This window comes from Camelus ferus, chromosome 5 (assembly GCF_009834535.1).
Source record: "Camelus ferus isolate YT-003-E chromosome 5, BCGSAC_Cfer_1.0, whole genome shotgun sequence".
Classification (NCBI taxonomy): domain Eukaryota; kingdom Metazoa; phylum Chordata; class Mammalia; order Artiodactyla; family Camelidae; genus Camelus; species Camelus ferus.
Window position 1 is genome coordinate 16,916,642 of NC_045700.1, and position 24,179 is coordinate 16,940,820.

At 38.1% G+C, this 24,179-nt stretch overlaps 1 protein-coding gene across 9 annotated transcripts in view; it reads left to right on the forward strand.

The window, feature by feature from the left end:
* The window catches only part of ACMSD (aminocarboxymuconate semialdehyde decarboxylase), a 59,278-nt gene that overhangs the window by 24,914 nt on the left and 10,185 nt on the right, over positions 1-24,179 (forward strand). For 2 of the 9 annotated variants that reach the window (XM_032479345.1, XM_006186785.3), the window contains 3 exons: positions 1,851-1,944; positions 4,501-4,596; positions 6,010-6,182. In XM_032479345.1, coding sequence (XP_032335236.1) covers positions 1,851-1,944; positions 4,501-4,596; positions 6,010-6,182 — 363 coding nt within the window. Of the gene's footprint in view, positions 1-1,850; positions 1,945-4,500; positions 4,597-6,009; positions 6,183-6,462; positions 7,280-16,412; positions 17,634-22,881; positions 23,724-24,179 lie in introns of those variants that run through there. The other 7 variants (XR_004319794.1, XR_004319793.1, XR_004319796.1 and 4 more) reach the window with 7 other exon arrangements.

Consider the following 24,179-nt stretch of genomic DNA (forward strand, 5'->3'; position numbering starts at 1 on the left):
CCCCCATATGTCTCAGACCTCCCTTCTTAGTGAGCGAACCCAACAGCACATGCTCAGCTCAGTTTTCAGGAACAAAAATGACTTGGTTATGACTGTGAGGCAGAGTGGTAGCGGCAGACTGCCTACATTTGTTATCAGCCACAAGACCTAAGTTACTTAGCCTCTATCTGCCTTAGTTTCCTTCTCTGTAAAATGGGAGTAATAAAAGTGTTCATCTCAAAAAAGATTAAACTAGTTAACAGTTGTAAAATTGCTACATATACGTATATAAAACAGCTTTAGCACATGGTAAGTTCTCAGTAAATCTGAGCGATCATGATATGGAGGGTATAAATGACTTTTTTAATATTTTCTACACTGTCTCACCTGCAGAAGGTGATCAAAAATATTTGCTGATTTGAATTTAATAGAAATGAAACATCACTAGTACATAGAATAAAGTTTTATCCTAATGAGGAGTGAAATCCGACTGAGACACCATGATTACGTGCCTTTGTCAAGCCCAAACCATCCCAAGAGATTGATACTCTCTTTCCAGCCTGCATCCAGGACCAGAAACCAGAGAGGGGCAGGGTATACATAGCTCAGTGGTGGAGTACATGCTTAGCATGCATGAGGTCCTGGTATCCCCAGTACCTCAGTTAAAACTGAATAAATAAATAAGCCTAATTGCCTCCCCTCCCATTAAAGGAATAAATAAGCCTAATTACCTCCCCCCTCAAAAAAAAAAAAAGAAAAAAGAAGAAGCCAATTAGCTCCTCTCCCTTCAAAGATTTTTATCTCTTCTGCTCCCCAGAACCTGTTGAATTAGAGGTCCTTTCTTCCATCTACCCTTTGCCTACCATTTTCAGAATACCCTGTTGTCCCAAGATTATTTCTCCATTTTGAAAATGCTTGTGCAAACAGGTCACCTTGCATCAGCCTGGTGAGTCCAAATGTTTATACGTAAAGGTAGGGTGAGTCACTCCAGCACCTCAATATATTTGGAAAAGAAATGCTCTAAGGAAAATCTGTTTTGAACCTTGATGAGCAACTAATAGTAAAAGCCTGTTGAGAGGACTTTTTAAATTAAACATTTTGTGGAACAGAGGTCATTCCCTTCAGATGGTTATTTCCATTTCCCAGAAGGTCCCCAAGCAGGTTTTCTCATGGCATTCTTTTCCGCACCTGCCTGGCTGAGGCACTGAGAGTTCTTTCACAACAAACCGTTCAGGGGCTCAGCTGTAGTCCTGAGGCTTTGGGAGTGCCTGTAGGTCCCAGAAATTCCTACCCTAGTGTTGGGCTCAGTGTGGCCAAATAGCATAGGTCAGGCCAGCCTGCTCCAGCCCAATCATGAGGCCCTGGCTCCCACCCAATCACTTCCTCACTTTCTACACCGTCAGGTTTCCAAGTGGAGAGAGAGGAGGGAACGCTCCAGCTCTGACTTCAACAATACAATCTGAGCAGTCCTTCTGAAAGAGTGGACCAAATAGAAACCGGTAGGGGAAATTTCCTCTGCATTTGAGGTATGGGATCAGTCTTCGACTGTTTTGCTCTCAGCCAAAGCATTTAAAAGTAGATGTTTCCTGCAACCTCTTCCGCCAAACTTCTTCCGCCAAACAATATATTAAATCCATCAACCTCAAGGATAAATCCATCAACACCCTTGTTAATTCTAAGTGCCCATTTTAGTTTCTAAGCAGGAGCAGAGTTTATCAATGACTCTTTTATACAGGTCAGAAAAAGAACCTTCAAAAATAATTTATTTATTCAGATCAACATAGACCCAAGGAAAGCAATTTCCCTAAAACAGTACCCTATAGATGCTGGCTCATCCAAGTAACCCTCTCTCTCTCATTGTTTCTTTGAAGGAGGCAGAAAAGCTGAACTGTTCCCTATTTGTGCACCCCTGGGATATGCAGATGGATGGACGGATGGCCAAATACTGGTTCCCTTGGCTCATAGGTTTGTGTCAGCTTGGGATCTGGAAAACAGAATCAAGTCTTTGGGGTTTTTTCTTTTTTCCAATTTTCTATGGAACCCTATTAGGTCAAAGAGAGAATATAAATAATTAACAGGACTATGAGTTATTGAGCTCTTACTCAGGTAGGTGTTGTATATATTACCTCATTTAATTTTAATCTTATCCACAAAAAAGTTTATGAGGTTGACATTATAACAGCCATTTAATTGATGGAGAAACTGAGTCTCGAGGTGGTTAAGTGAGTTGTACAAGTCATACTGTTAAAAAGTGAAAATGGAGTTTACACAGATCTGACTCCAAAGCACCTCACTACACAGACCCCCAAAAAGGCTCTGGAAAGAAGCAACCATACCTGTCGAATAGATTTTTTTGAAGCCAATGACAGCATCAGCTCTACCAAATGAGAACGCTGGAGTTACCAGCAGAAGATCAACTTTCACTACCCGAGGATCTGAGGCCCTAGATTACAGGTGACCAGGCTTTCAACTTCCCTATTACCTGCTCCTCCCTCTACTCTTGGCTACCTGCTCTGTTCAATCCTGGTTTCACCTGAGTGTAAGGGAAGGGGTAAGAGGAGAAACTTCCACTGGGCATCTCCAAGCTCTCATTACCATCCCTGATACGAAGATGATGTGGAGACAGATGTAAAATTCTCAGCCCGCCAGGGAAAAGTGCAGCTCCTCTACAACCCAAGGAAAGTGGGTCCCCACAAACAGTGCTGGATTTTCTTTACAGAGGCCATTATCCATTCTGTCCTCAGCCCAAGTAGTGCAAATAACTACGAAAGTAACTGCTGTGAAAAATTAAATAGAGCAATACATTGAAAGTCAAAAAACTGAATTTCAGTTCCAGCTAGTCTCTGTTTCATTGCACAACCTGTGGCAAGTCACTTCACACCCCAGTTCCTCAACTGTAAAAATGAGAGAGCTGGTCCTGATTCTCTGTCTGCTCTGACATTTTACACCCCTGCTATTGCTCCTGGAGTAAGGCAGCTTCCTACCTATCCCGCACTAAATTCTTAAGAAGAAAGGGATAAGCTAAGAAGCCCCAATGCTGTCCAGCTTCAAAGAACATCTCATCCTAATTTACAGGACACTTTGACAGGCCCCACTAACTTGCAAATTCCCACATGAGAAACAGAGGAGAGCATCTGCATAAAGGGTCATTTCATCACTCATTTATACAGCATGCATTTACTGGTCCCCTCCAGCACACCAGGCTCTGTGTCAGACACTGAGGATGTACCAGATACGGACAAATCCTCTGCCCTGCTGAAGCCTGAGTCCTGGTTAGAGGAGAGAGATGATATGCAAGTACACAGGTCACAAACAAACAGGCTAATTTCACAGTTTTATGCTGGATGCAAAGGTGGTCATTAGCAGATTGGAAGAGTCCCAGCAGGGGAGGGTCACGATCCAACTGACATTATAAATATTCTACTTTGGCCCCCATGTAGACAGTGATTATGAGGTTATAGTGCAAGTAGTTAAGGGAAAGCAGAATCACAGTACCAAAAGGAAGTGGTGCAGTCCATCCCCCTGCCTTTGGGAAGCTCTGCCCATAAACCACTCCCAGATGGCTATGAATCCATCATGCTTCCAGAATTCCCAAGAGGTCAAGGAACCAGCAACCCAGGGGCATCTCTGTCCACAGAGCAGAGACAGGCCTAAGGCAGCATGAGCATCCACTAGAGCCCCTCTCAGCAGTCAGGGAGTCAAGCTTTCCCAGAAGGCACAGAGTTCAGCTATGGACCCACCAGGATTTCTTAATCACAGTCTAAAAAGCAGTAGTCTGGAAATAGAGCCCAGACTGACTCCACAGAGGCGAAGGCAGCGGGCACGACCAGTTGCTTCTTCTAGAAGCACAAAGCACTTGAAATAATTCATTTTTAATCCAGTTATTTTCAACCTCAGCTCTAAGAAGCAGCAGAGATTTAGCAGGAGTCTTAATATTTATTAATATTATTAAGCACTTCCTAAGTGGCAAGAACTAACCATGATCACCCCCACTTTACAGATGAGGAAATGGAAGCAAAGGGAGGCAGCCAATATTTGTTGAGCTCCTCCAAGGTGAAGTTCTGGCCAAGAACTTTCCCAGCGTCATCATTTGCTAGGGCCCACAAGAGCCTTGCACGACGGGCAACACTGTCCCTGTTTCGCAGGGGCAGAAGCATAGGCCCAGGGGCATTATTAACTTGTCAGAGGCCAAGAAGCAAAAACTTGAAGGAGTAAGGGTTCAGCCTAGACTTGCTGCATCCAAAATGGAAGCTGGGAGGATCAGGACAACAGCCAGGCCCTCTGGCTTCTTGACTGTTCTAGCCATCAGACTCGCAAGTGGCAAACAGGAGGTTTCTGTTTGCCAAAGTAATGGCTTGCACACAGCCAAGCTGTGCTGGGGCACAGGGAACACACCCATCCCCACCACGTTTCTCAGCACTGACAAGTACAGCAAGATCCATTCCCCCGCCATTATTAGCATCACGGAACTTCTTGTTCGTGGTGACAAGCCCTGCACCTCACGACTGTTTCCTCTTTCAGGAATGCCAACAGAAACCACCACAGCCATTTGCTCCATGATCATGGGTGGAGTGTTTGAGAAGTTTCCTAAACTCAAAGTATGTTTTGCACATGGAGGTAAGAACCCCATCTGTACTAGTGAGCTTGGGCTGCCATGGCAAAATACCACCACAGACTGGGCAGCTTAAACGGGAGAAATTAATCTTCTCACACTTCCTGAGTTCCAAGATCAAGGAAGCCAGCAGGGTTGGTTTTTGGTGAGGTCTCTCTTTCTGGATTGTAGAAGGCCACTGTACTGTATCCTCACGTGGTTTTTTCTTTTCTTTTCTTTTTTTAATTGAAGTACAGTCCATAAACAAGGTTGTGTTAATTTCTGGTGTACAGCATACTGATTTGGTTATACATATATTCCTTTTCCTATTCTCTTTCAGGATATTACCAGGCACTGAATACACTTCCTTGTGCCGTACAGTAGGACCTTGCAGTTTACCTGTTTTATATATAGTAGTGTGTATCTGCAAATCCCGAACTCCCAATTGATCCCTCCCCAGTCCTCCTTTCCCCCTGGTAACCTTAAGTTTGTTTTCTATCATATGGTCTTTTCTTTTATATGTCCACAGGAAGAGAGAGGGAGAGTTTGGGCATCTCTTCCTCTTCTTACGAGAACACCAGTCCTATTGGATTAGGGTCCCACCTTAATATCTCATTTAACTTTAATTATCTCCTTAAAAGTTTTATCTATAAATATGGTCCATTTGGGGGTTAAGGCTTCAACATATGAATTTTGGAGAGACACAATTTGGTCCTTCTAGTCATTATTCTAGTTATAAAGTACATGATGGTTCAAGGACCAAATTCCATTTTTGCAGAAAAGTGTAGTTGGGTTGGCACAGTTTACTTGATTTTGCTTTTTAATTTAAATCTCTCTTGTACGACCACAAGTTCTCCTGTTAGCAATAGTCCTTAACTTTCACTACTGTTTACAAATAAGCCCTGTTTCATTCATTTACATTTCCTGCTTGGACTCTGTAGGTAACTGAGTTGTAATTCTTGGACACAGACACACAATATCAAACAATACATGCTGTTCTCTAATCTGCTTTTCCTTCTCAATAGCATATAGAGACATCTTTCCATGTCAGTGAGTAGAGCTTCATCCTTTCATCCTTTTTGATGGTCATTTGCATGGCAATACATTTTATGGATAAGACATCATTATTTTGATATTCCCAAACTGATAGGCTGCCTCTATATTTTTCTATTATAACCACACTACATTTGAAAACCTTGACCACATTATCTTTAGATACTTGTCTTCTCTCTTTAGGATAAATTCCTTAAATCTGAATTTCTAGATGAGTTAAGATCCTTTATTCTAGGTCATCTCTCAGCATTTAGAACCCAGTAGGTCCTTTGTAAATACAGTTAACTTAGATGGGCTATAGTAACTTCTCTTTGCATACAACATGAGGAATGAAAGGAATCCTTTTCAATGAACACTAGCTCCTCAGTAATGGGTTTTACTTGCAGGTGGTTCCTTCCCCTTCACAGTAGGAAGAATCGCTCATGGATTCAACATGCGTCCAGATCTGTGTGCCCAGGACAATCCAACCAACCCAAAGAAATACCTTGGTTCCTTTTACACGGACTCCTTGGTTCATGACCCTGTGGCCCTCAAGCTATTAACAGATGTCATCGGAAAGGTAAGCTAGGTCTGCCTCTTGGATGACTTACAGGGAGCAGAGCGTAGGATCAGCAACCAGTTACTTGGTTTCTCTAAAAAAGGGATGGAAGAAAAGGTACTAGAAAAAAAGAGAAGGATGGTGACGTCTGGGATGAAGTTTGCTTACACAGGGGATCCTACCCAGAAATTCCTTCAATGTAGACCACGTATCACCAGGGAACCATTACGTACGCATGTCAGGGAAATCCCAGATAATCCACAAAGCTGGGTAGTTCCCCAGATAAACTCCTCTTCCTTAGGGTCACCTCTGTACCCATTCAACGTGACACATCATAATGAGAAAAGCAGGAAAGAGCCACTAGTTTCGGAGTCAAATTGACCTGGCTTAAAATCCTGCCTCCACCTCTTACTGATTATGTAAATTCTGAATCAAACTGTCCTCATCCACTAAATGAAGAAAACTGGAACATCAAAGAGGGAAGAATGGTACTGGCCAGGGAGGCAAGGTAAGACGATGAAGGGTCTTAAGTACCACTTGAATTTTTTTTCTGGAGTAACACAGCCTTTGTTTTGAAAACCATTCCCTTATTTGACCAAAAAGACCTGCACAGTAATGCTTTAAACCTCACAAGAAAAAGTCTTTCCTCTGTTGCAGTCTGCTAGCTGCTCTCCCTGTTGGTGGCATCTCCACTTTTAAGTATCCTTGTAAAATGCTAATTCAGCAAGTTAATATTTAGAGCAAAGGCCAGTCTGCATTAGTGAAAAGTCTGAAATTCTTGGTATTTTCAATTCTGTTTTTATCACTTACAGATGTCTATAGAAGGTTTTCAAATTTTCCCAAGGAAAAAAATCTTACGGGTTTTCTAAAAGAATATGGACAGATGTATTTAAAGATTGGCAATATGGTACTTGGAATTGAGAGTAGAGTCTAAGGCATTTAAATCTTGTTTAGCAGAGAAAAAGAGGTCCATTATTTGAAGGCTGCAAGTAGTGTTCTATCTCCAGAATGGACACTTCATCTCACTTAAAGCTGACTGTTTCTCTAGCTTGAGAAGCTCACTAGAATATCACTGTTAAGCATTCTGGTTTGGTAATAAATGATGTGGCTGAGCTGTGTTTCTGAGCCTTTGAGCTTTTGTGTTATCCCTGCCAAAATGCGTGCTTGGCAGCTGTTAATCGCTACTGGTTTGGACAGGAGGGCCATGGGCAGGTATGTAAGTAGGAAACTACAAAAAGGAGAAGCTGAAAGAGACTGTGAGCTCTGGACTTTGAGCAATGGAGGAGGAGGAGTGGGAAAGTGGTGTAGAATTGGGGAAAGGGTCAATCTCATTACCTCCCATCAAGCCTAGCACCCCTGGTGTTCTTAGAAATGGCCACATCAGGAAAAGACGCCCTTGGCATATACAACACCTGTCTTATGAAGGATACCATCAGCACCTTCAAACAGCATTCAGGGCAATACTCATCAGCTGGAGGGTCTCAGCAGAAGAGGAAGAACACAGCAAATGCTTTGCGGTAACCAGCAGATAGACTAGTTAGTGAGTACAACCCCTTTCAGGGACCCCCCAGAAAAATTCAGAGGGCACTCTGCAAAGCTGGTAGTGCTGAAATCTTGCATTCAAACTGTTAAGAGTCGAGTCACTCTAATTTGGGCATCAAAAGCCTATGTGACCTCACAGGCTGGTTAAATTCAGGACACAGAAGCAGTATATATTAATAATTTAGAATTATCTTTAAAATATTAATGCCTCCTCATTTTAGTTATAGTCACATTAGCAAATTCTGGGGGGAGGGTATAGCTCAGTGGTAGGAGTGCAAGTTTAGCATGCTCGAGGTCCTGGGTTCAACCCCCAGTACCTCCATTTAAAAATAAATAAATAAATAAACCTAATTATCCACATTAGCAAATTCTCTCAAAAACAACCCCCAAATCAGAATGGCTGATGAAAGTCCTAGCACGACAGCCAGGCTAGGGAGCAATAGTCCAGATTATAGCAAGAGGACAGGAGGTAGTGGAGGGAGGTCTCCAGGTCAGGTAAGATGGAACAGACAAGGAAGTGGGGGTATAGCTCAGTTGGTAGGGTGCTTGCTGAGCATGCACAAGGTACTTGGCTCAATTCCCAGTACCTCCATTAAAAAAGAAAAGAAAGAAAAGAAGGAACAGATAGATTATTTGAGAATTTGAAATAATGATTGTCAGGCATTCAACAGATCTGTTAATGCATTAGGAGTAAACAAGCAGTCCATCCACAGGAAATTAAGCAAATGAAAGGAAAGAAAAGAATTAATGCCAAGAAAACAAACATCCATAGAAAAGCAGATAATCACCATACTTTACTTGACTCAGCAGTGAATAATATTTAGTCATAATGGCGTAAATATCAAGTATTGGCTTAACTGAAAATTGTAATTCTACTGGGAAAGTGGAGGAGAAAAGTTGGAGGGAAGAAAGAAATTCTCAATGATCATAATGAAAAGTCAGTAAATACTCTTTAAAGCTAAAAAACCAAGAAACAATAGAATAAGCTTACTATCTGGAACTATGAAGGTGACTATCAGGAGATGCAGGTTAAAAGGTAAAAGTGGCTGCCACAGGAGACAAGAGTTGGGAAAGTGAGCATAGGACTGTTTTTGATAAGAAAAATATTAGTAATATTTGATTGTTCATCTATGTATAGGCATTACTTTGATAAATCAAATTTCAAATACAACCTTAAGAATAAATAGACATGTCATACATACACCAAAACCACTTACTGAGCACCTCTTATTTCTGAAACACTGTGCTTTAAAAAAGGAGTCTGAGATTACAAAATCCTTTAGCCCCCTCCCACCTCTAAAATTTTTTGCTTTTAATCTATGTCTATCATTTTTAAAGACAGCTGCAAAGAATGCCAGTTATGTTACCAGTGTATCCCTGTGAAAAATATGAAAAAACTTATTGCCTCCCTAGATTAACATGATCATAGAAAATTCACTTTCTATATTTAGGTGGATAGATTTTTTGAGAGGTCAGTTATCCCCCCAGTATGATTATATCATAATTTTAGCCAGATTCATTGCTAATTTACTGCTGCGTAAGTAATTGCCCCAACTCAGTGGCTTAAAACAACATACACTTATTATCTCAAATGGTCTCTGTGTGTCAGGAATTTAGGAACAGCTTAGCTGTCTCAGAATCTCTTACAAGATTGCAAGCAAGTTGTCAGTCCTGAGCTGCTGTCACCTGAAAGCTGGACTGGGGCTGGAGGATTTACTTCCAAGGTGACTTGTATACATCAGAGATACACTGGTGCTGGGTTTTGGCAGGAGGCCTCAGTTCCTCCTCATCTGGGCCTCTCTATTCTTCAGAGGGCAGCTTGAGTGTCCTCACAACATGGAAGGTGGCTTTCCTCAAAAATGAGTGATCTGAGAGAGAGCGGAGGGAGAAGGGAAAAGAGAGCAAGAGAGAGAGGCGAGTGTGCACCAGGCGGAAGCTATTCTTTTATGCCTTCCCCTCAAATGTCATGTAGCATTGCTCCTGCCGCATTTTATTCATTAGAAGCAAGTCACTTAATCTGGCCCATGTTCAAGGGCAGTGGAATTAGGCTCCACCTTTTGAAGGGGGGAATATCAAAGAATCTGAAGACATATTTTTAAACTACCATATTCCACATTCTAGCCACAAATTATATTCCTCCTACATGCAAAATATTTTCCCCCCTCCTCGACCACCCTCAAAGTCTCATCCATTTACAGCATCAGCTCAAAGTCTAGGATCTCATCCTTTAAAGTAACTTGTGGATGATGCTCCTCATACATAGTTTCTCTCAATCTGAAGACCTATGACCTACAGAGACAAGTTCTTTGCCCAATACACACTCAATATAAAATGGTGAGACAGGCAAAGGAGAGTTGCTACAGACCCTCGATTCCAAAAGGGGAAAAACAGGAGGTTTAAAGGAGCCACTAGGCAACCTGAAATCCATCAAGCACATGTTGGCAGTTCCTTGATTAGAACTCAGAGCACAGGAACGATTCTCCATGGTTCTTGGTTCTACTCTGAGTCATCCCTCCTTTTCCACAAAAGGTAGTCTATGTTTGTGGCTGAGTAGTTTTTACAGATTGCCTCATGCCTGTACAACTTTTGAGGTCCAAAGGCTTATTTTCATTTTGTCCTATCTGTTCCTTTTAATCTAAGCTGGTGGCATTTCTGCTAATACAATTTTCTTAAAAACTTTTAAGGTCTTTTTGAGTCTTATTAGGCAAAAGCCTTTCACACCATTAGACAAAAGCCTTACCAACAAATATCTGAGAAAAGCCATTCTCTACCTTAAGGTGACAGTGTCGGTAAATTTTTGGCCACTACATAGCAAGGATCTCCTTTCCTATAGTTTTCAACACTTTCCTTGAAGTCCTTACTGGTAACCTTCTCACAGGCTATCAAGCTTCTAATAAGTCTTTCCAAGGATCTTTGGTCTTTCACTCTTCTCAAGGCCCTTCCAACTTCCTCCCACTAATCAGTTCCAAAGCCACTTTCATTATTTTAAAGTTATCATTCTGGCAACATCCAACTTCCAGGTACCAAAAGCTTTATTAGTTATCTATTGCTGCACAACACATTAGCCTGAAACTTAGTATTTTAAAACAATAATGAACTTTTCTTACTTATTTCCTCTGAATCAGGAATCCAGGGATCCCATGGCAGGACAATTCTGGTTTGGGGTTTCTTATGAGGTTCAATGAGATGAATGCAGCCCAACAATTTATCTATCTATCTATCAATCATTCTTTTGGCCTTTCACTCTTTTTTTTTTTTGAACACTACTTTACACTAACTTAACACCAAACTCTCCATCAGTTTTGTAACTCTCTACATTTAAACACATTGGGTATTAATCCTCTCTTCTTAAAGAACTATCTTCAGGATTCTCGGACTTGCTCCAACATGAACTGGGTTGTTATTTAGATCTGCTGCACAGCTGTCATCTTGAAATCTCCCCTTTCCACCTGGGCTCTCTCTGTCTCTCTCTCTTTCATTGGATTCCTTGCTTCCTGAGTCCCATGATTTTCCAGTTTCTTGGTTTACTCCTTCATCTTGGTAGAGAACATTTTCCAGTAGCTTTCTGAAAAAGGATGTATGGCAGGTAAAAATTTTAAAACCTTGGTTATCTCAATATGTCTTTATTCCTCCCTTACAATGAGTTAATTGTTTGGCTAGGTATATAATTCTAGCTTGGAAACTATTTTCCCTATTAATTTTAAAGACATTTTTGCATTGTATTCTGGCTTTTAGAGTCACTGAATAATGTAATGCCAGACTAATCTTTGAACCTTGATATAAAACTTAATTCTCGCCTCTTCACACCCAATCTCAAAGACTAAGATTTTCTTTTTGTTCTGAAATTTCTCAGTGATGTTACTTGCATGGGTCAGTTTTCACCCATTATGCTAACCATTTGGTGAGCCCTTTTATTCTGTACATGTTCTTAATTTATTTCTTTAAGATTTCCTTCCTTCTGTTTTCTCTTTCTGGAGTTCCTATTATTCTGAAGTTGAACCTTATTTTTTTTGTCTTACATTCTCACTTTTTGAACTTTTGTTTTACTTTCTGGGAGATTTCCTCAACTTTATTAATAAGTACTTCTATTTAATTGGCTTTTTTGCATGTTTGTTTAATTTCCAAGAGCTTGTCATTGTTCTTGTTTTCTAACCTTTTTTTAAACATCTTGTTCTTGTTGGATGGGTGCAATACTTCTTCTTATCTCTCTAAATATACTAATAATATAAGGAAATTTACTTCTCCCTGCAAGCCTTCCTCCAACTGGCTTTTTGGCCTTTTTTTTTTTTTTTTTTTTTGAGTCTATCTTTCGTATTAAATGATTTCCTCCTATGTCTGTGATCCTTGGCTGTCTGCTCATATTTACAAGCAGCCACTAAAAAGATGATTGGAAGTCTCTGCATACAGATGAGGCCTGTCAAGTGGAGGCTTCTCTACAGAGTAATCCAACTGAGCTATGTTCTTTGGAAACACCAGAAATTTGGCCTTTCCTTTTTGATTTATCACTTTCCAAGAGAAGCTCATTCAATTTCTTATCTGAATGGTAAACGCCTGATTGCCAGTATTCTGGGAACAGAGTAAGAGAAAAAGGCTGAGAGTCTCAAATTTTAATAAGTAAATTTTCATTTAACTCTCTTGCTTTCAGAACATTTCTCACTCTCACTGTGCCTGTTATTTCCCAGTTCAGAGACCCTCTCTTTTATCCTCTTTTGAGGCTCAGTGGCCAGTCTTCTGCCAGGATGAGGGAAAAGCAAACACTGGAATAAGCAGTCAGGGAGGTGACCTAGGATCTAACTACTTCTGAAAAAGGCTTACAAAGACTCCTCCTGGTTTTAGTTCCACCTTAGTCTCTACTTCCACAGGTACCTGGTGCTGTCAATTACAGATATTTGGGAGCATGGTGATATAAACCAGGTTACTTTTTGACTTTTATTATACTAGCTAAGAATTTCTCTTTCTTGGTCTTTGAAAGTCAGTTACTATTGTCCATCTGTTTTCCAGTTTCTGAATTTTCTTTGTGTTGTTCCTTTTATCCTGTTCTCTTTGTCTTTGTGTGTATATGCCCTCTAAAAATCACTTTACCACCTTTTTAATGGGGTTTCAAATTGTGATCCTCAAACCAATACCAGTCCACAGAGAGTTTGCAACCAGTCCATGATGAGAGAAGGAACTTGTGCCAGAATATAAACTGAGTCAGTAAAGATACCGTTTAGTTTAACTGACTTTTGTTTTTAATACTGGAAGCCTTCTCAGTAAAGGAAGCAGTCCATTGATTTATATTCTGGGGCAAGCTCCCTATGTCATCATGGACAAGTGAAAGTCCAGTTTGGTGCATGTATTAATACCAGTCTTGAGCTTTCCTCCCTTCCTCTAACAATATTTATCTTATCTACACTGCACCCTCCGATGGCCCAGCTTCCAGCTCTCTGAAGTCATTTTCATGGTTATAGGCAATAGGTCAGCAGAAATTACAGCAACAGAACGGATCAGGCTGGATTTTCAGAAGCTAAAGAATTTTCTAATATTCTCTAGCTTGAGTTGAAGGTGGAAGGAAGAGAGGTGACATGCACATCTTAGACTCTTAAAGGTTTCTTTCCCTATTTCTAAAATGTAATCTATTAATTCAACTAGAACATTAAAATCATATAACTTGTGAGTTTATAAATATTACTCTTCCACAAGTTGAACAAACAATTTTGTTCAAACACTGGATCTTTGATATAGTGCCTTGTCAGTATTACAAGCACCATTTAAGGCATTAAATTGTTTTTAAAAGCATATAAGTATAGCAGTAAATAAACTCTCTTAATCAGACTGTCTGTTTTCTAAGTTTCTAAATATCCAAGCTTCATCTTCAACCAAGTATCATTAGAATTTTCTTCTAGAACTGGAGGAACTGCAGGACTATTCATATGCCATTCACATACGGCGCTCTATTCCAAACAGAATTCACTACTGCTGCTAGTCTTTTGTTTGTAGTTTGTACTTTCCAGTGGCTTCTGTTAGTTTGTTGATTTGTTCCTGCATGCCTAAGAAGTGTGGTGGAAAATGATAATACAATTAAGAGTAGAAATGAAAATAGGAATGAAGATGAAGTGGGGGAAAAAAAAGTCCTGGAAATCCCATTCTTGTGAAGCAAATAGTGGATGATGCTTAAGAGTTTAACGTTGTGCCACATAGTCACAGCTATGAGAGATAGATCTGGAGTGAATTACTTGATCTCTCTAAGCTTCAGTTTCCTTATCAATAAAATAGGGATCATAATAGTACCTAACTCTTGGATTGCTGACAGGGTTAAATAAGATAACCACATAAAATATATAGCAAAATTCCAGTCTCGTAATTAGTGCTCTGTAAAAGCATTTGATAAAGGTACATACAGACTTTCAAGAATGAAATTACAGTAAAGACAACTGTCACAGTATGAATCAATTTACAAGATTTTTCATACATTTTGAAATGCTAGAACTTCAGAATTACAAAATCACTGGAAAATTGAGATAAAGGGGGAAAACTCTACCTAAATTAAACTTCACAGCATTTAAGGAAATCTTTATCAAAACACAAGCTGATCCCAAGCTTAAGGAACAGAGACTTCAGAGGACATACACAACAAAGAATAAGTTTTTAAAAATAGTTTTGAAAAGCCACTAAATAAAGCACAGAAAGGAATAGCAACAAACTCTGAGAAGAAGTTTCCTCAGAAGAATCTGATTACCAAAGTCACCACATTATAATATTCAAAATGTCTAGTTTACAACAAAAAATTAAGGGACATGCAGAGAAACAAGAAAGCATGACCCATTCAAGATGAAAAAAAGAAGCTAACAGAAACTGTCACTGGAGAGACACTGGACTTACTAGACAATGACTTTATATCAACAGACTTAAATGTGCTCAAAGAAATAAAGAAAATCATAGACTAAGAACTACAGGAAACCAAAAGAACAATGTCTGAACAAAAGGACACTATCAATAAATATATAGAAACTATGAAAAGGAATCAAATAGAAATTCTGGAGCTGAAAGTACAATCACTTTAATGAAAAATTCACTATAGGGTCATATGTCTTATAAGGGACCTGTATCTAAATGTATAAAGAACTCTTACAATTCAATCATAAAAAGACACATAACCCAACTGAATTGGGCAAAGGATCTGAATAAACACTTCTCCAAGGAAGATACATATAAATGGCTAACAAGCACCTGTAAAGATGTTCAGCATCACTGGTCCTTAGGGAAAGGCACATCAAAACCACAATGAAATGCCAATTCATACTCACCAGGATGACTAATGTTGAAAAAATGGAAAATACTGACAAGAATGTGAAGAAACTGGAACTCTTGTACATTGCTGGTTGGAATATAAAATGGTGAAGCTGCTGTGGAAAACAGTTTGGTGGATCTACAAAAAGTTAACCATAGAATAAGCATGTCCCAACAATGTCACTCCTAGGTATATACTCAAAAGAATTGAAAACAGGTATTCAAACAAATGGTTGTACACAAGCATTCATAACAGCACTATTTGCAATAGGCAAAAGGTAGAAACAACCCAAGTGTCTGTTAACATATTAATGAATAAACAAAATGTGGCATATCCATACAATGGATTATTATATTGTTTTCAGCCATAAAAAGAAATACTGATGCATGATACAACATGAAAGGACCATGAAAACATGCTAAGTGACATAAGTCAGACACAAAGGTCACATATTGTATGATTCTGTTTATGTAAAAAATCTAGTAGAGATAAACCCACAGAGACAGACAGCAGAATAGTGGTTGCCAGAGGGTGTTGGGAATGGGGAGTGACTTCTTAATGCTCACAAGGTCTCCTTTCAAGGTACGAAAATGTCTTAGAACTAGATAGAGGTGATGGTTGCATAACACTGTGAATGTACTAAATGTTACTAGAGTGTATGCTTTAAAACGGTTAATTTTAAAGAGGGGAGGGTCTAGCTCAGTGGTAGAGTACATGCCTAGCATGAGCATGCACAAAGTCCTGGGTTCAATCTGCCATTATCAATCAATCAATCAATCAATCCACCCATCAATCCTAATTACCTCCCCCACCAAAATAAAATTAAAAATTTTTTTAAATGATTAATTTTGTTATGTGACTTTCATTTCCATTTTTTAAAAAAATTAAAGAGGCCTCTCTCTGCAAGTTACTTTCAGCCTCCCAAACAAAAACATCTATTCATGTGTTCTTTTCTTTATTTTTAAAAGAGAAATCAGAAATTCCTGTTCTGCAAAATAGAAAGTGTTTTATCTTACAGTAAAATACATGGTTCACTTTTAGAAGTAACAGTGTCATTTGGAGCATTTTACACCCCTATTTTTATAAGAAGCATAAACAGGATTTTGTGTTGGGCATTTGATCTGTGGGTCAGAAAATGAACCTAAGCTAGAGACCAGTCAGGCCTAAAAGCCAGAGTTTCTTCATTCCTTTTCCAGGCCTTCTACATCTTCAACATTCAAGACTGCTCTATTCAGGGGTTTTAAAGAGTAAGGATGATCTGGAAGAAATGAAGAGGTCCTTTATCACCAAGATTTGATTATTTCCATGGCTACTGTAGGCAGTGGAGTACATATATCATATGTATTAGAAATATTTCCACTTGACTTGAAATTTAAATGTATTTTAATATTTCTGTTTGTAAGTATTCTGGCTAAATGATGTTTTCTTGTGCACTGCAGTCCTCGTAAGAGTGGAACCATTTTGATGCCTATAAGCTTCCTGAGAACAAGAGTATAACTTAACTACCTTCTCAAGAAGGTGTGGTAAGTGAGAGAGAATTCAAGTCCTGGCTTGATTGCTTGTTAGCTGGATGACCTTTAATATCAACTCACTTACCCTCACAGCCTCAATTTTCCTCAATTGTGAAATGGAGGTGATAACCTGACAGAGTTGATGTGAGAAGTTAACATAACATATGCCAAAGGACGGTACAGATGTCAGTAATTTGTATCACTGATTCCAGTGCTTTACACACAGTAGGTGTTAAGTTAATGTTTGCCTAATTGAATTGTGTAATGATCTTGTGGATATAAGACTAATCTTACGTTGCATTGATTGAATTAAATCAGGCTCCTTCTCTAGGAAATTATATCTCAGGGAACAAACTGAATCCTTGATATACTAGAATTTTATGTTAAAATAGAGGTATGTTGTATTTACTGCAAATGCTACTAATGAAACATGCTAATGAGGAGATAGTTAATTGTTCCTTTTACAGAAGACAAATGAATTCTCTTCCACTATTTGAATTCCCTTAGTAAGTCACGTCTTTCAGTGTTTGCAGCATTCCCTGAAAATGTGGGAAAGTTAATGCATCTCAACAGGTGAGCAGCTTCTTTCTTTTCCCTGACAGGAATATTAATCGCTATTATTATCAGCTCAGTAAGTCTTTGACTTCCTAGACAGTGTGTGCTGCTGGCTTTGGGGAGGAAAATGTATGTTGGGGGCAGAATGTTAGTGCTGAGAAATCAATCAGAATTATCCACTGCTTTACCATCTAATAAAGAAACCCAATGCCTGTCTAATAAAGAAAATCAGGGAAGGTATAATTTCAGGATCTCAGAAAATGCAGCCATGGTACCTAAAATGTCTACCAGTAGAATTATTCCTTCGGGTTTAACAGAATCTTTAGAAAGGTCCTACTAAAACGTAGATGTTGTCAAATATTACATTCACACAGATATCCTTAAAAATTGGTTCATGACTATGGTCAATCCCAAGGGAACAGAATCCTGGATCACACACAAGAAGAAAGAAGAAGGTTCTAGCTTTGAGGAGGCCAGGAAGAGATACATTGCTTGGGTGCCTGAGATGTCACGAGAGTCTTGGGTATCCCAGGGAGCCTAGATGAATGGAAAATAAGGCAAGGACATATCCTATGCTTCGTCAACCAGGACTTGGTATGTAATCCATTTAAAACACACTCAGTTTGCAGTTATGAGATAACGGGGGTAGAAACAGAGATACAAAAAGTATTTCTAACTCAAGAAATATTTATCAAGCATCTATTAAGTAGAGACTAGTATCAAGCAATGGAGTATGTGACCTTCACCCTACAGGACCATTTGACTCTTAAAGAATCTCTTCTCCCCACCTTTTCCCTGCTACTATCCCTTCTCTGAACAAGAAATGCAATCAACAAGAACTTCACTTCCTGTTCCTTTATGCCTTCTTCCGTCTCTGTTAAGAAATCACTAATAAGTTAGAAATGGTCAGAAGTTTATCAGAAGGTATCAATAAAAGGTGTACAGATAGATAAATAGGTAGAAAAAATTTACAAATCAGATTATCACAAGTGGATAATTAACCTCCTATAGAGAGGAGTTGTGAACAATAGCTATTAAATAATAATTAAATACTGCATTAAATAATTAAATAATTAAATTGGTATTCTGCAACAGGCTTCCAAAATCAAGTTAGGCAGGAGGAGAGGGAAGTGTCTTAACCACAAAGGATGAAGTACAAAGGAATACTATTCATTTCTGCTTTAAAATCATTTGCTTTCTCCACCTTAGAACAGAACAGATCCCTCCCCACTTAAAATATATCTGTGGGGGGAGGGTATAGCTCAGTGGTAGAGCACATGCTTAGCATGCACGAAGTCCTGGGTTCAGTCCCCAGTACCTCTAAATGAATGAATGAATGAATGAATGAATGAATGAACAAATAAATAAATAAATAAACAGATAAATACCTAATTACCCCCCCCAATATATATCTGAGAAGGCCATAATACTAGGAATGGAAGAATTCCTGACTAGAAAGAAAAATTATTTTCTAGCTTTCAATTTCATGTTAATGTGGCTGACAAATGTAATATAAGCTTGGGACTTTTCAAAAATTATGTTGTGTTTTGGAATTGTAAACATCTTTAGCAAAAGGAGTAGAAATAAGGGCAAATGAACCTCCAGTGAATACCAAGCACGCAGTTCAGAATGAGATCAGCTGTTGGCACAGATGTGAGGAAACATAACTTTCAGTCTTCAGGGCTTCTCCCAGCAGGTCTATTTGCTTGGTTTTATACAGTACATCAATAGTGGAATCTAGAGATACAGTTGTTAGTCTATCATGGCCTTCCTCTAAACTTTATTATATACTTTCCCATACTAGTTTATGTAAATATATTCATAAAACCTAGGAAAATCCTTCCTTTCTAATAGAAATCAAAGTGTCATTTATTCTCACGATACCTCAAAGTTAGAGTATTCAGAATACATTTAATATTTCAAGCCTGGTAACAATCAGACTTCCCTCTTTCATATATTCAAGCATTCATTCCTTCAACACACAAAGCCATTCTCAGGTTGGTTATAAGCATAGGTCAACTTGTTTCAAAAGAAGAGGCTTCCTTAACCCAATTCAAAGTTTCTATCTTGGCAGAGACATCTTCTAGGGGGAAAATGGTTAAGACAGGTATTATTAAACTGGATTTTAAAAAAGGAGATGACTATCTAGTTAAAGACAATTAGCCTCTTTACATTATTGGTTAAAGTCTTAGACTAGTTTCAAGGCTAACAGTTAATTGAGTGGGTTTCCTAGGAGGGGTTTTTAAGCAAACTAAAGTCCCACAAATTTCTTTTTAATCATGAAGGAAAAAATAGTAACATTATAATAGAGAAACCTGGTGGGCCCCAACTTAACTAAATGATCCAAAATCACCAATACTATGACAAACTGGTGTCATGTGCTCCTGATGCAAAGCACTGAAAAAGACACAACATCACTTTTAAATGCATAATTTGTATGTAATTATGAGGAAAGATCAAACACAAACTGACATTCTATAAAATTCTATAAAATACAATAGAGGGACGTTCTGTAAAATAACTGGACTGTAGTCTTCAAAAATATCCAAGTTAAGGGTGACCTCCCCCCAAAAATTAACTGTTCTAAATTAAGGGAAACTTCAGAGACATGAAACCTAAATTTAATATCAACTGAATCCTGAACCAGGAAAAATAAGTGGCGGACAACTGGCAAAGTTTGAGTATGAACTGGGGATAATACAGTAACATTATATCAATTTCTTAAATTTCCTGATTTTAAGAGCTATACTTTGGTTATATAAGAAAATGTCATTTTTCTTGGGAATAAACTCTAATTTATTTAGGAGTAAAGGGCCACAATGTCCCCAACTTGCATATGGTTCAGAAAAATGTGGATATGTACACAAATATCTATACAGAGAAAATGAAAAAGCAAAGGGGGCAAGATATAAACAACTGGTGAATCTGGGTAAAGGTTACATGGCAGATCCCTGAATTACCTTGAGACATATCTATCTAACTGTTTGAAATTCTGTCAAAATAAAAAGTTGTCTACCACATTAATTAATTAACCAATTAAAAACAGGAGTTTGGGGCTGGACAGGGCATTCCAACCAGAGGATAAACCTAGTAAAGTCAGGAAACTAAAAATTTGGTATAACTGGAACACAGTGTGACTCATTCCGGATTCCAGCAGAAAATAAGAATTGAATTGAACTGAAAAAACTAAAGAAAAGATTAATAAATGGATGATTTACAAAGGTATGGGAAGCTCCTTTACCATTCCAGGCCCAAAACTTGAAGACAGAGAGAGCTCTGTGAAAAGGGCCTGCTAACAGCAGCTGAGATTTATAGTTAGAGCCCGGCTGACAACTCCAAAGGAAGGTAGCTGGGGAATAAACACTTCCCTCCATTCTTCAACCCCCTGCCTATGTTGCCCATTAGCTAAACCCAATTAGAAGCCTGAGGTCAAGGGAACCTGCTGTACAGTACATACAGGTCAGCTTCCAAGGGGCAAATAGGAGTAAAGAAGGACAGAGAATGAACCTGGAGGTGCAAACAGGATACCCAGAAAGCAAATGGATGAGATGGGGGCGGTGGGTGAGAGAAGAGAATAAGAGAGGGAATGAGAATGACCATGATGTTGCATAGATATTAAGATGAGGACTTCAATATTAGATAACATGTTGAGTTTTAATTGCCTGTAAGGCAGCCAAATGGAAGTGTCTAGCAGGCAGCTGCATACCCAGGACTTTAAGCTTGGGAACTAGATCTTTGTTTATGGAGGAGATTGCCCAAGCAACACAAAGAGAGTGATAATTAAAGAGAAGAGGGAAACCCAAGCTAAGAGATATGAGTAGTCAACACTTAACATTTTTTCACCATTCATTTACTTTTCATCCTGTGCATCCATTTTTCCCTCCATCACTCTGCTGAAAGTGCACTTAATAAGGCTGCCAAATCCAACAGCCTCTTCAGTCCTTATCTTTTTCATCCTCTTCTGTAGCATTACTTATTAAGCACTTTTGCCTTCAAATATCTCTCAATGCATTTTTTTTTTAAATACCACTTCTTTTCTGTCTTCCCTTCTCTGCCTCACTGGTCCTCTCTCCTTGTTTTCTGGACATTCTCCCTCTGTCTTCCATTTCTTACAACTACTCTACCCCTAGTGTTGATATTCCCCATTGCTCTACCCTTAGCCCTCATCAAAAACCATGGAGGCCAGTATGCAGAGGAAGACATATCTAAAGCACAAATACACACACACACACACACACACACACACACACACACACACACACACACAAACTTATAAATCAAACTCTATATCCAGCAAAACTATCCTCCAAGAATGAGGAGAAATGAAAATATTCTCAAATAAATAAAAACCAAGAGAAGTCAACGCTAGTAGTCACACAGGAAATGCTAGAGGGTATCCCTCAGGCTGAAATGAAATGACACTAGGCAGAGAAGAAATCATAAAGGAAATTAGAAAATGTTTAAGACAAATGTAATATAGGACAAAATATCCCAAAACTCATGAAATGCAGCTAAAGCAGTACTTACTAGGAAATCTACAGCTGCAAAATGCCTATATTAAAAAGAAAGATCTCTAATCAATAGTCTATATGTCCCCCTTAAGAAACTAGGGGGGAAAAGTAAACTAAACCCAAAGCTAGCATAAGAAAGGAAATAATAGATATTAAAGCAGATATAAAGGAATTAGAGAATGAAAAAACAATAATAAAATCAATAAAACTAAAACTTGGTTCTTTAAGAAAATCAACAAAATTAGCCAATTTTTAGCTAGACTGACCAAGAAAAAAGAAAGATTCAAATTACTAAAACTGGAAATGAAAGAGGAGGGTATTACTACAGAGCTTACAGAAATAAAAAGAATCATAAGAAAAAATATCAGCAATTGTTTCTAACAAATTAGGTAACTGAAATGAAATGAAGAAATTCCTAGAAATACTATAGTAACTGACTGAAGAAGAAATAGAAAATCTGAATAAGCCTATAACAAGGGATTGAATTAGTGATTTTAAAACTTCACACAAAGAAAAGCCCAGGACTAGATGGCTTTACTGCTAAATTGTATTAAAACTTTTAAAAAGAACTACAACCAATCCTTCACAAACTCTTCAAAAAAAAATACAAAAGAAAGCAACACTTTCTAACTTATTCTGAGGCCAACATCACACTGATACCAAAACCAGAAAAAGAAATCATAAGAAAACTGCAGACCAATATCCCTTAGAACATAGATGTAAATTTCCTCAACAATATTTATTAAACTGAATCTAGCAATATATAGCAACAATTATACACTATATCCAGTTGGGATTTATCCCAGAAATGCAAAGTTGTTTCAACATAGAAAATCAATCGATGTCATACACCGTATTAATAAAGGACAAAAACTACACGATCATTTCAATAAATTTAGAAAAAGCACTCAACAAGATTCAGTAGCCTTTCACGATAAAAATACTCAAACACTAGTAGAAAGGAACTTCTTCAACCTGATAAAGAACATTCATGAAAAACCCACAACTAACATCATACCTAATCAACATACTTTTACTTTAATCGTAGAAGATTGAAAGATTCTGCGCTCACCATTTCTATTAAACGTTGTACTGGAGATTGTAGCCAGGGAATTTAAGCAGGAAAAATAAATAAAAGGCATACAAATTAGAAAAGAAGGAGCAAAATTATCTGCAGATGACATGACCTTATATATACAAAAAATCGTACAGAATCCACAAATAAACCTCTGGGCCAATAAACAGATTCAACAATGTTGTATGATAAATATACAAAATAGATATAAAATATGCAAGAAAAATATACAATTACCCATATTTCTATATCCTAGCATTGAATAATCCATAAACGAAGTTGAGGAGGCAATTCCATTTACATCAGCATCAAGGGAATAAAATACTGGAGTCAATTCAATTAAAGAAGTGTAAGACTTGGACACTAAACAACAAAACATTGTTGAAGGAAATTAAAGAAGACTTAAATGAAAAGATATTCCATGTTCATTGGTTGGAAAACTTAATATTGCTAAACGGCAATACTCCTCACACTGATCTACGGATTTAATGCAATCTCTATTAAAAATCCACAGGTCTTTTCTTTTTTGGCAGGAACTGACAAGTTGATCCTTAAATTCATATGGAAATGCAAGGGACTCAGAATAGCCAAAACAATTTTGAAAAAGAAGAACAAAGTTGGAAGACTCACACTCTCAATTTCAAAACTTTCTACAAAGATACATACAGTAATCAAAACTGTGTGGAAGTGGCTTAAGGACAAACATGAAGATAACTTATTTTGAACAAAGGTGCCAGTACAATTCAATGAAGAAAGAACAGACTTTCCAGCATGATGTAGTAGGACAACTGGATATTCACACTGAAATATCAATAATAATTAATTTGGACCTCTGTTTTACACCATACATGAAAAATAACTGAAAATGGACCAAAGACCTAAAATGGAAGAGTTAAAACTACAAACTCTTAGAAGAAAACATAGCTGTAAATCTTTGTGCCATTTTAGGCAATAATTCCTTAAATATGATACCAAGAGCACAAGCAACCAAAGAAAATAGATTAAATTCATCACAATTTTAAAATTTGTGCTTCAAAAGATACAACCAGTAAAGCGAAAAGACAACCCACAGAATAAAGAAAATATTTGTAAATCATACATCTGATGACTCTCTAGTATTTCAAAAATATAAAGAACTCTTACAACTCAACAATAAAAAGAAAGCACACGGGCTTGAATTGACACAGAGGATCTGAATAGATATTTCTCTAAAGACATATGAGCCAACGAGCACTTGAAAAGATGTTCAGCATAATTAGTCACTATAGAAATGCAAATCAAAACCACAATAAGATACCATTTAACACCCACCATGATAGCTATTATCAAAAAAAAAAAGGTCAATAACAAGTGTTGGTGAGGATTTGGAGAAATTGGAACTCTCATACATTGCTGTTGGGAATGGAGAATACTGCAGCCACTGTGAAAAATATTTCCTCAACATAATAAACGTGGACTTACCAATTCCACTCCTAGGTATATACCCAGGAGAAATAAACACATGTTCACACACATAAAAAAAAAACTTGTACACAATTGTTCAGAGTAGCATTA